Raw genomic sequence first — 13,201 nt, 5'->3', positions numbered from 1 at the left:
TATTTTTCTTTGAACACATTAGCTTAGTTTGGGTTCAGAATTTATGCATGTCAGCCGAGTTCTTTGAGTTAAATACGCCTTAAAGAAGCAGTGCAGATTAAGCAGGATCTCAGACTGAACCCAGATTTACAGTATTTGCCATTATTTTCACATGGGGAATTGTCTACCTTAAAGAGGCCAGTTGGAATTAATCTCCAGTTGTGTGATTTATTTACCCTCCTGTAGAAATACGTTTTCTTGGTGCTAGTCTACTGCATTGTAAGCATCTCAAAATGAGAAAATAGAGTGACTTGTTAATGGTACACCGTGGAGGTAGAGGTGGGTTCTTTTCATGCACAAATAAGCCATAAATTAAGCTAATAATGTTTTTCCTTAGCTATAATTTGTCCAACTTTTGAAGGTTTTTATGTAACCTTAAATAATGAAATATCCTTTAGGCCACCTCTCTTTTCCTTTGGCATTGCTCTGTGCAAATTTCTTTCTTACAAAGAGGGTATGATAGTAAGCACAGCATTATCTGTAAATCAGTATCCATCTCCTTCATCCACTAGGCCATAGAGCTACCCCCAAATATGTAACAGTAAAGTCAGTAAAATCTAGATATTAAAATGTAGCCCACTTAACAACACTTAGGTTTTATTTGCTTTCTGTGAGTTTCATAAATAGGTCTTCCTCTTTCTTCCAGCCTTTATTCAGAGCTCATGAGTTTTCTGACTAATTTCCATGTTTGGTTCCATTATTCAGTCTCAAATACCACATTGCAGTTTTGGTCTTGGCTCCTAAATCTTCTTTGGTTTGTGACAGTTTTTTGTTGTCTTTCCTTGCTTGTCATTACCTTAAGGACTATTGGCCACGCGTTATGTAGAATGTTCCGTTCCTCAGTATGGGTGTGTCTGATGTCTTCCTCATCATGGGGGTTATGGATTTTTAAAAAAGAATCCATGATCCAGAGAGATGATATGGAGTGGGAGGTGGGAGGAGGGTTCATGGTTGGGAACTCATGTACACCTGTGGCAGATTCATGTCAATGTATGGCAAAACCAATACAGTATTGTAAAGTAAAAGTAAAAATAAAAATTAAAAAAATAATAAATAAAAATAAACAAAAATCCAAGAGTGGTTCTGTACCCTTCTTACCACATCCTTTCAGGATGTGCATGATAACCCGTGATACCGAAGGTGGGTTTTACCTCCATCACTTGGCTGAGGTGCTCTTTACCAGGCTTCTCCATTGAGAAGTTGCCTTTCCCCCACTTTTCTGCCTTATTCTTGGGAAGCTAGTCCCTAAATGTAGCAGGTACTAGGATTAAACTTCACCTCCTGAAGGGATCAGCTGTACTTCTGACTCTTGTCCTCTGCCCATGTGGGAAGCACTTCAGTTCAGTTCAGTTGCTCAGTCGTGTCCGACTCTTTGCGACCCCATGAATCGCAGCACGCCAGGCCTCCCTGTCCATCACCAATTCCCGGAGTTCACTCAGACTCACGTCCCTCAAGTCCGTGATGCCATCCAGCCATCTCATCCTGTCGTCTCTTCCTCCTCCTGCCTCCAATCCTTCCCAGCGTCAGAGTCTTTTCCAGTGAGTCAACTCTTTGCATGAGGTGGCCAGAGTTACCGGAGTTTCAGCTTCAGCATCACTCCCTCCAAAGAAATCCCAGGGCTGATCTCATTCAGAATGGACTGGATCTCCTTGCAGTCCAAGGGACCTAGTAAATTTCTCTCCACTTCTGATGTAAATTTCTCTCCACTTCTGATGTAAATTTCTCTCCTTCAGGTGTCTCTCCTCTCTCCCTGTGTAGCGCTTAATGCCCGCCTCCACCTACCGTAGTCCTTGCTTGAGTGCACGGTTATTTCCTTCATTATATATGGTCAGGTTCTTGAGGAGGGATTGCTGTGTATTTTATAACACACTAACAGTGTCAATAATCACACCAACCACCATGCACCGAGTTTCTATTGTTTTTTTCTTATACTGAGTATCTTCTGTGGATTATCTCATCTGATCCTCATAACCAGCCTTTGAGGTCTGATCACTGATGTTCCCCGTTTGTTGTACAGATGAGCTGACAGAGGCATCTGTCGTATCTCCACCCCTCAACCACCATTTCTTAGCACTGAGCCTGGTACTGAGCATTTGTTGAGTCAGTATTGAAGTGACTTTGTTGATGAAGTAATGAGCAAGACTTGTTTCCTCCTTGACCTTTGATTAGAGAGCTCTGCTAAAGGGTAGGAAAAATGAGCATCTTAAGAATAATCGGTTCCCAAAAGGTTTAGAAAGCAAAGTTTTATCACATTCCTTTCTTTTAAAAAACCTTAATTGCCGTTGGTGGACTTGTTAAGTTTGCACATAGATTCTATCCTGCACGTCATGTCTTTGCTGATAACACTATATCACTGTTCAGATTAATGTAATGTCTTAATGAAGAAATGAGTGTTTACTTTGAGAGCTGACATCTTGAGTCCAGAAAATGAAGACTTAGGAAGAAATCAGCAGATAGAAGTGTAAAATTAAAACCACAGTAATGACAGAGAACATGTCATGAGAAGACAGACCTATGGAAGATTGCTTAATGTCATCTTCCAATTTATGTATTTGTGGTAAAAATATGTATACTAGGAGCTCATTGTCTATACAGTTCTATGTAGACAATAGAATGAAGTCAAACAATGTAGAGAAGGAACCTGCTCTCATAGAGTAATGAGCTGGTGGGGAAGCCAGACAGTAAAGAGTAAATAATTACATTGATGATCAGATGTCCTTAGGAAAACAAGAACCCATTGCCAGGAGAATACAGACCCCTGTGCATTTCTCACGAAAGCCTCCTTGGCAAGGGGATATTTACACTGAGGTCAAAACCTTCAGCCAGGAGTTTCAGATGTATGCATTGAATTTATTAAAAGGAAAATACTGGGAATTCCCTGGTAGCCCAGTGACTAAGACTCCGCACGTCTACTGTATGGGGCATGGGTTCAAGCCCTGGTCAGGGAATTAAGATCTCCCTTGTGTCCAGCCAAAAAAAAAAAGAAAATATTTCTCATTCTAGATTGAGGGAAAGTCACTGTTAAATTCCCTTGGTACTAATATGTTGGCAGTATGTCTCAATCAGATCTAATTCATACTAGACTCTTAACAGGTGAACAGGGAGTTGCTCTTGGCAGCCGAGCTACCCTGCGGTTTCTACCTTTGAGCCCCATGCCTCCCCTTTTTTGAGAAGATAGCCTTGCATATTAGATTGTCATGTCGGGGTTGGTCCAGCTGTTAAAATGCAGATATTCTGAGAAAGAATCAATAAGAGGAAACAACAATGCACGTGACTTTTTCTTCTTATTTTAGATGGGTAATCCCAGGCCTGAGAGAGGAAGGTGAAGGTGAAGTCACTTAGTTGTGTCCGACTCTTTGTGACCCCGTGGACTGTAGCCTACCAGGCAAGAATACTAGAGTGGGTTACCTTTTCCCTCTCCAGGGGATCTTCCCGACCCAGGGATCGAACGCAGGTCTCCTGCATTGGAGGCAGATGCTTTAACCTCTGAGCCACCAGGGAAGCCCAAGAGAGGAGGCTTCTTGCTAATTGTTTTCCCTCCTTCAAAACTAGGTTTCAGTTAACCACAGTGGTTTTGTTTTGTTTTGAGTCATGTTTTTAGCTTAAAGGCATTTACTCATAGTTTTGAAAAACAAAGCATTCAATGCTTTGAGACTTGTGCATCTGGAAATGATTAATGATATAATTCTCAGTCCTTTATAAAGTGTCTGAACACTGAAGAGATTTATACAGTGTGGAACGGCAGTGGTGCTTCAGCGTGAGAATAGGTAATCGATACCTGCAAGCTTGGAAAACGTGTTCTGTTTCCTCCACTAATGACATAAGGGGTTTTTGCAAAGCAAGGGTGTCTGGAGCATGAAACACTCCAAAAAAGAATTAATTTAAAATCTGAAGTGGAAGATCAGTTTCAATTAAAATTGCACTTGAGCATATATTGGGTAGAAGTGTGAAAGCAAGCATGGTAGTTGGCTTAAATCTTCAGATTGTTACCAGTGAACAAATGAATCTCACTGATATGAACCCTGATTATATTTTTATAGAGTGCTAACTTATATTTCACCCATGTCTGGCAGGTTATGAGAAATAATGTGAATGGCAAGTATCTATCAGAGATTACAGAGTATTTTTTTTTTATTAGTAGGATAACTACCAGGTGTCTAGGTGTTTTTACAAATGATGGCTTGTGTTCTTAGTTCTTTGGAGTCACGTGTGTTAGAATTGATTTTTTACCATGCATTCTTTTTCCATTGAGTGTAATTTTATTGTAGTAGTGAGTTTCTGAAAGACAGTGTATACATACATACACACACACAATATTCTAACACTTCAGTTTCCATATTTCCAACATACAGGCCCAGTTGTAGCTTAGCCAGAATTAACATGGTGCTCAGCTATCAAATACATCACCGGCACTTTATTCATAGGAATCTTTTTGGTATGTGGAAGAAAATCTAGAGCAAATAGGATAATTGGAGCCATTCCCGTCCACTTTCCTCTCCTTTTTTTCAAGTATATTGATGCAAGGTGAAACATACGCAAATGCACATTCTGTTCCTTCGTGACTCATCGCACTCAGTCTTAGGGAATTTGACCAAGAGGTGACATGACATGAGGAAACAGCCCTTGACAATTCCAAATGTAGCTAGAATCGTGCAGTAAAGCAAGTGGTGATGCTAACTTTTTGCAGAAAGTCTCTGGCACTTCCAAGTAATTTTGAAACGTGACCTGCGGTCGCTGAATCTCTGCCCATCAGTGAACATGTTCTTTCTGATAGTCTTTTATCTTAGTCTTTGGGATGTGGATTAGGGAAAAGGACCCAGGAATAGAGTGAGGCTGAGCTCTTTGCCAGACAGCAAGCATTTGAATCATTTGGGGGGCAGCTTTGTCAGTTACTCTTGCAGCCATGAAGCTTCCATTGCTATGACTGAAAAGGTTTTTTGTGGTCACCCCTTTGTTCATGGTACCCCTATTTGTATCTGCTGTGAGCTGTATCAGACTTAGCTGCTGCTGCTGCTGCTAAGTTGCTTCAGTCGTGTCCAACTCTGTGCCACCCCATAGATGGCAGCCCACCAGGCTTCCCCGTCCCTGGGATTCTCCAGGCAAGAACACTGGAGTGGGTTGCCTTTTCCTTCTCCAATGCGTGAAAGTGAAGTTGCTCAGTCGTGTCTGACTCTTTGCGACGCCATGGATTGCAGCCCACCAGGCTCCTCTGCCCATGAGATTCTCCAGGCAAGAGTACTGGAGTGGGGTGCCATTGCCTTCTCCAGTATCAGACCAAGGGGAAAGGGGAAATCCATGGTCAGTGAGTGTGTGGTGGGTGTTGGGCACAGGTGTGGACTCTTATTTGGTAGCAGGGAGACCTAAGATGTCCTCCTGTCTTCCATCATGCAAGGCTAAGTATAGAATGAGGCAGAAAGGAATGGGTTCATGGATGAGTGGATCACCTAAAGTCACTTTGGCCATTCATCCTCTTTTGCTTGATATGTGAAGAAATTTAAAGCTAAAAAAATCCTGCTAGGAATACAAGTATGTATATATGTTTGTTTATACACAAACTAAACTGTATTGATTGAGAAGTCTAAGTTTTATCTTCTAGTTATTATTCAGTTATTATATGCTGCTATATATAAAACAGAGAATTAAGAAGGACCTATGGTATAGCACTGGAAACTACTCAATATTCTGTAATGACCTCTGTGCAAAAAGAATTTGAGAAAGAATATGTATATATATAATTGAATCAATTTGCAGTATACCTGAAACTAACACAACATTATAAATCAACTGTACTCCAATATAAAATGAAAAATTGAAAAAAGTATACCTTTTAGACCTCTTCTATATCTGGTTTTCAAACAAAAAATGTATCTTAATCTCTCTAGTAAATGATTTTTTTTCTAGTTGACAACTTCTGCTTTGTCATGTCACAAAGCTTGTAAAAATTTCTCTCCTTATATCTGCTTGATCATCAAGGTTATGCATGATAGCTGCATTCTCTGTCTATTTCTGTGGCATATGTCCCTCCAAAATCTTTTATTTATATGAATGCTGAATCCAGTCCTAAGGTAGTTTTGTATCTCCATCTCCTATGAAAGAGGAGCTGAGAATGAGAAGTGGGTGCCTTAATACATACGTGTTCAAACTGTCTACACTGAAAAATCTCACAATTAGCCAAAGGAAAACCATATCCTACTGACTACATTGTTTGTGGTGACTCTCATCCAGTGTTGTGTTGCTTTTAATTTTTTTTCCAGTTCAGAAATTCCTAGAAACATAACAAAAAGTTGTGTTTCATATAATGTTCACAATAGCAGAACATGTTAAATTGATAAAGGTGTTTTCTTGTGAATAAATGCTCTGTTTATTTTAGGAAAAATATTTTTAAAACAATTATTGTAATGTAAATAACTCTTGACAACCCTTCTGCTCAATTTTCTTAATTGGGTAACAGCAAAAAACGAGCAAATATTTGGTTACAAATCAAGAAGCAAAACTGTCTGAAGTAACATTTTTTATTTACATTTTCTTGCCCTTCAGAGCAAGTGGCTTGGGCTGATAGCTTTCCAAGGCACTAACATTGTTAGGGTGGGTTTACATAGGAGAATGTATCTTGGCAGATGACGTGCTTGACTTTTGTGTGTCTTATTCATTCCATCTATGTCCTTTGAGCCACAGGAGTTGAAATCTTATTTTCTCTTAACAGGTGCCTACGGTCCTGAGTACTGGGTCACATCCAGTGTCAGCTGTGGGGGCCATCAGCAGTCGCCTATAGACATTTCAGACCAGCATGCACGTGTCAGTGAAGAGTACCAGGACTTGCAACTCGATGGCTTCGACAACGAGTCTTCTAACAAAACCTGGATGAAAAACACAGGGAAAACAGGTACAGCATCTTCTTTACCTGTCTGTAGGCCAGCATGAAAAGTTTTTGGTGTCTCTGGTCTGTACCTTAACCATGACTTGCTCCTTTAGCTGTGCATGTTCCTATAAACGTAAAGCTGAGTGAGAGCTCTGGATTTGATCCTCGGTTTAAGAACCGCTGCTTGCTTTACTAGCTGTGTGATTTTGGGCAAACTGCCTAACCACTTTGTGCTTACAGATTTTTTTTTTTCAGTGTGATAAGGAGGCAATGGCGCCCCACTCCAGTACTCTTGCCTGGAAACTGCCATGGACGGAGGAGCCTGGAAGGCTGCCGTCCATGGGGTCGCTGAGGATCGGACACGGCTGAACGACTTCACTTTCACTTTTCACTTTCATGCATTTGAGAAGGAAATGGCAACCCTCTCCAGTATTCTTGCCTGGAGAATCTCAGGGATGGTGGAGCCTGGTGGGCTGCTGTCTATGGGGTCACACAGGGTCGGACACGACTGAAGTGACTTAGCAGCAGCAGGGTAAAAATATAAAGATAAAAGTGTATATGGATAATGAAATTGTATCAATCTCATAGAATTGTAAAGATTTGAGTGGGTCAGTCCACGTAAATTATATAGAATGAACTTTGAGACCTCTGTTTTAGTATGGGGACCACTAGCCATATGTTAGCTATATTTAAATTTAAATTAATTAAAGCTCAGTAAGATTAAAATTTATTCCATGTATAGTTTTGTTTTTGTTTCCTGCCTTCTTAGGGTGTCTGTCTGCAATGTTGGAAAGCAGAGGAGACTCACGTTCAGATCTTTGTATTTTGGGGGTAGAGATAGGGTTACCTTTATTTTTTTCAGCTTTGTTAAGATACAGGGCTTCTCAGATGGCGCTAGTGGTAAAGAATCCACCTGCCAATGCAGGAAATGCAAGAGACATGTATTAGATCACTGGGTCAGGAAGGTCCCTGGAGTCAGAAATAGCAACCCACTACAGTATTTTTGCCTGGAAAATTCCCTGGACAGGGAAGCCTGGCAGGATGTAATCCATGGGGCTGCAAAGAGTCAGACACAGCTGAGTGCCTGAGCACACATTAAGATATAATTGGCATATAACGTTTTGCCATTTCATTTTATTGGTCGTTTCTTTTGCAGTGCAGAGCTTTTTGTTTTGGTGAGTCTCATTTGTTTGGTTTTCTTTTGTCGCTTGTTCTCTTAATGTCATATCCAAATTATCATCGACATGACCAATGTCAAGGAGCTTTCTCCCTGTGTTTTCTTGTGGGAGTTTTATAGTTTCAGGTCTTACGTTTACGTCTTTAATCCATTTCAAGTTACTTTTCATGAGGGATGTGAGGTCCAGCTTCATTCTTATATGTGAATGTCTCATTTTTCTAGCACCATTTATTGACGAGGCTATCCTTTTCCCGTTGAGTATTCTTGGCTCTTTTTGTCAATTATGAGCAAATATTCCTATGCGTGGGTTTATTTGTTAGAATCTAGATTTTATTTCATTGGTTGATGTGTTTATTTTTATTCCAGTTCCATACCGTTTTGATTATCATAGCTTTGGAGTATCATTCGAAATCAAGAAGTATAATGCCTCCAGCTTTGTTCTTCTTTCTAAGGATTCCTTTTCTTATTCAGGGTCTTTGGTGGTTTCATAGGAATTCTAGGATGGTTTTAACTTTTTCCGTGAAAAACACCATTGGAATTTTGATAGGAATTTCAAAGAACCTATATATCTCTTTGGGCAGTATTATACTAGCCATGTTTCATATGTTCAGTAGCCATGTATAGCTAATGGCTACCAGAACAGGCCACACAGTCAGAAAACATTGTCATTACAGAAATTTCTACTAGACATCACCATGCCAAATGCACAGATGGAAATGCATTTCTTATCTCCCTTGAGAATTTGATTTGTTAATATTTGTTTTGTATTATAATACAGATGAACTCTATCTTATCCCTTTGTGTATCAGACCAGTAGTTTGATCCTCCGGCTTCATTTTACCTACCTCACCTTTCACTTAGGGTCCATGAGTATGAAATACCACATTTTCAGAATTGCTAATGCAAAATACTTCCCTCTTAATCACTACCATGCAAATAACAATTACAGACTGTTGATGGAAGTAGCAGAGATTGCCTTGCTCTGCCCCACTGTTTGATTTGAAAATAAATGCCTGGGTTTTATATTACATTTGTGCCTAGTGTTAACTGGGATTCTGTGGTGCTAAAGGTATTTTTTATCTTATTTTTCTACTTTTATAACCCACCCCATTAAAACTGACTCACTCTCTCTCTCTCTTTGAAACGATCCCTTTGTAACCAAGGATGTCAGTACAGAGCACTCTTAGCAGTCCCTCCAGGAGCCTTGGCTGCCTGAAGCCCTCATGCGAAGCTAAAATGACTTCATTATCTGTCTTTTGGTCCCATTCATGTTGTGGGTCACTGAGTTGCCTTAAAAAAAAAAAAAATCTAAGTGGCTGCACGTACAACTTTAGGGCTCTATTTTCTTTCTCTGAACCAGCATTTTGCAGAGATTTTTTTGTGGCTGATTGCTTTGGGTTGGTCTGACTTGATCTTAGAATTGTTTTCCACTCAACACAGTGGTTCCTGGCTTCGAGCTCTTTTTCATAATGTCCCCATAAACAGGTCTTCGAGCATTATAGCAGGCTACCTTCTCCTTTACCTCGATTCATCCATTTGAGCATCTGCTCAGGACAAACTTGTATACTGGTGATATTATTTGTACACACCTTTTCACCTGCACCTTTCTACTCCCCGAGTTTAGATGGTGTGTTTATAGTTACAATTCAGATTTTTTCTAACAGTAGCTCTGCTTTGTATTTCAAATGTGAGTATCCTTTGGAGATCTGTGATGGGAATATTACTCTACAGACAGTCTGAATGTGGTAGACAGAGCTTTGCTATGCTGGGGTAATCAGATCTGGGGGTTGAGTGCCACCTTGGTGCCACATTCCGGAAGCCTGCCAAAGGCAATTTGCTGGGCTCTGTGATACGGTTTTCTACTTGACTTGCAACGCTTGACAGCCTTCTGCAAAGATAACATGTTTCAGTGACAGCTTTCAGCTTGGTATCTCCAATGACAGGTTTTAGACAAGTGTAGGGTTCACTCAATGCAAGTTGATTCATGACCTTGGTCTTCTAGAAGCTGATTATCAATCTCTGTCACTCTCTGGGCCTCCAGAGTGACCACAAGTTGTTGCCTGTCTGTGGGCGCATGCGCCTGACTTTAGAGCATAGCCATCTAAATATGAATGCATCTGTCTCTGAAATTCAGAAGCACGGCTTTCTGAGAAGCCAAAATAAATCTTTGTTACTTCTCAAACTGTGCTTATGACTTCAAAATTTATGACATCATGCTAGACAGGCTAATAGCCCATAGATAATCAATCTAGCATGATTCCGCAGAAGTGATTTTTTTTTAAAGTACCAACCATTAAAAAACAATTATTTATTTATTTTAATTGGAGGCTAATCATTTTATAATACTGTGGTGATTTTTGCAATACATTGACATGAATCAGCCACGGGTGTACATGTGACACCCATCCTGAACTCCCCTCCCACCTCCGTCCCCTTCCTATCCCTCTGGGTTGTCCCAGTTCACCAGGTTTGAGTGCCCCGTTTCAGACATCAAACTTGAACTGGTCATCTATTTCACATATGGTAATATACATGTTTTAGCGCTCTTCTCTCAAATCATCCCACCCTCATCTTCTCCCACAGAGTCCAAAAGTCTGTTCTTTTTATCTGTGTCTCATTTGCTTTCTTGCGTATAAGGTCGTCGTTACCATCTTTCTAAATTCCATATATATGTGTTAATATACTGTATTGGTGTTTTTCTTTCTGACTTACTTCACTCTGTATAATAGGCCCCAGTTTCATCCACCTCATTAGAGCTGATTCAAATGTCTTCTTTTTAATAGCTGAGTAATATTCTATTGTGAGTATGTATCACAACTTTCTTATCCATTTGTCTGCGGATGGACATCTAGGTTGCTTCCAGGTCCTAGCTATTGTAAACAGTGCTGCAGTGAACATTGAGGTATGCAGTGTTAAATGTAAACATCAAATTGTATCTTCAGTTCTCTTAAAAAAGAGTTTCAATGTATGTTTCTCTAGAAACTTGGGTGCTGGAAAACCTGTCCTGTTTTTTTTTTTTTTTTTAATATTTATGAACCTAGGAACAGCTTTATTCTCCTGTTCTTAAAATGCCAGATAAGTTCATAAATATTCCAGCATTTTTAGAGAAATGAGGATCTATTTGCTTTGTCTATGTCTGGATCATATAAACTGAGTTGAACACAGTACAAATACAGGGCAGGATGCTGTGTATCTGAATTAACTGTGGGAGTTGATAATACCAGCAGTGAATAGTGTTGATAGGCAAGCTGGATAATATTAGTTTAAAAAAGTACATATCATTGTACTTTAGTTTTAAAAGACTTGACCATTTGGAGAAACTGAAAAAAAGGGACACAGGACCTCTCTATTATTTCTTAGAACTACGCATGGATCTACAGTTATCAGGAAGATTGAAAGTTTAATTTTAAAAAAAAGTATATTATAAGCCACATTGTCTTTGTTATCATCATTCATTTTGGACCTAACTTTCTTGCCTAGATGCCAAAAAAACCTTATTTTTCTTCAGTCATTAATTTTTGAGCCTCAAAAGTCTTTTCTTGAAACTTGCACTTCTACAAAATAAATTCAGGAAGAGACACTTATTTTTTCTGTTGGAAATTTACAGGTCACTTATCTGTAAAATAGACTGTCTTTTGGATATTAAAATATGAATACAGAAAGTTAATATTTAAAGCAGCCTGTTACATACAGACAGTAACTTTGCCATAAAACAGTTTTAATGTTCATATCTGTCTTAACCTGTGAATAGGATCATATATCCAATCCAGCATAATCAATAGAGCAATGTGGTTGTCCGTAGTCCACTTCTCGAAAGTTGTCTAAAATATCTTTAGAAGACAGATAGCATCTCTCTGTTTCTTTCTGAACAGCCCTAACTCTCTATTGTGCCAGTTCTCATTTGATTTCATCTAAAGTTATTTCCCTTTCTTTCATTTTTGTAGAATGAAACGATAATGCATTCAATAAGAACATTTCAAGAAAATCTTACTGTTCCTAGCTTTAGCTTCTAAATAAATGATTGGAATTTAAGATGTAGATAGTGGTTCTGGTGTATGTTAATAAGCCATGATCTCCTGTGAGTTTTAACTATATGGAAGGTGTTTATTTTTCCACCTCTTTTTCTGTTACCTTACACTAAGGACAAACAGTAAATACATTTGCCAAAATGCACGTTACTACTATTTTCACACTTCATATTGATTTGCTCTATTTTTTCTTTGCCTACATTCTTTCTTATTTGTCTACGTATACCTGACATAGAAGATTAAAGTAGCTGTTAATAAAAGTAGATCAACAATTGGGAAAGTCTGCGTAGATAAATTGTGGAGGAACCATGTCCTAATATGTTGCTGAGCCCATATAATTCAGACAAAGATCAGGAGACAGTTGCATCTACTCTATTTCACCTAGTCCTTGAAGCTTTTATGATAAAGCAGTTCCATAAAAACCTACAGACTTAAACTAAGTCTCAATGAACAGTCTCACTGCAGCCTGGTAGAAAGAGAAAAATACAATCTTAAAAACAACCTCTGTCATTTCCACATGCTGGTTTCGTGGCTGAGCATGTCACCCCAGCTCAGTACGAGAGGAGCATTTTGACGCTGCTTCTCTTTTTGCTCACCTGGTAAGCCCCACTCCACCCCAGCCAAGTGAGTGTCTGACCAGAAAGGACACTCTATGTTCATTGCAGTTGCTGCTTGATCAACTGCTGCCTCCATGGTGCCCTGAAGAATCAGGGTTTTGAGCAAGGTTGGTGGAGGAACTGACGCCAGCCTTACTGAGAGCCATCATGGGCTCCTTACAGGATTTCCAGTGGTGATTTTCATGATGCTTGATTTCTGTCCAAATTCACGGACTTCTGTGCTCAGCCCTCACTCAGGAGGGAGTTCCATAGTTTCAGCATGACTGTCCAGGTATCACACGCATAGAAAAGCCTTTAACAGCTCTTAGATTGGTGGAATATTCTAGGAATTCTCTGTGTGCTTGTCTTCTTGACTCTCACTGTTTGCGCTTCCTCTTCTGTTGCTACTGTGTACTTCTTTTACTAATCTATTTCTGTCTGTTCATGAGTATATCTCCACATGCTTTCGATTTTTGTGGTTTCGCCCTCTCCCATCTTTTCT

At 39.6% G+C, this 13,201-nt stretch overlaps 1 protein-coding gene across 4 annotated transcripts in view; it reads left to right on the top strand.

The window, feature by feature from the left end:
* The window catches only part of PTPRG (protein tyrosine phosphatase receptor type G), a 775,419-nt gene that overhangs the window by 432,504 nt on the left and 329,714 nt on the right, over positions 1 to 13,201 (top strand). For all 4 annotated transcript variants that reach the window (XM_069560453.1, XM_069560451.1, XM_069560452.1 and 1 more), the window contains exon 3: positions 6,743 to 6,922. In XM_069560453.1, the coding sequence (XP_069416554.1) occupies positions 6,743 to 6,922 (180 nt within the window). The remainder of the gene's footprint in view (positions 1 to 6,742; positions 6,923 to 13,201) is intronic.

This window comes from Ovis canadensis, chromosome 19 (assembly GCF_042477335.2).
Source record: "Ovis canadensis isolate MfBH-ARS-UI-01 breed Bighorn chromosome 19, ARS-UI_OviCan_v2, whole genome shotgun sequence".
Lineage (NCBI taxonomy): Eukaryota > Metazoa > Chordata > Mammalia > Artiodactyla > Bovidae > Ovis > Ovis canadensis.
The sequence above is the reverse complement of the archived record's forward strand: the minus strand, read 5'-3'. Positions and strand labels throughout refer to the sequence as shown.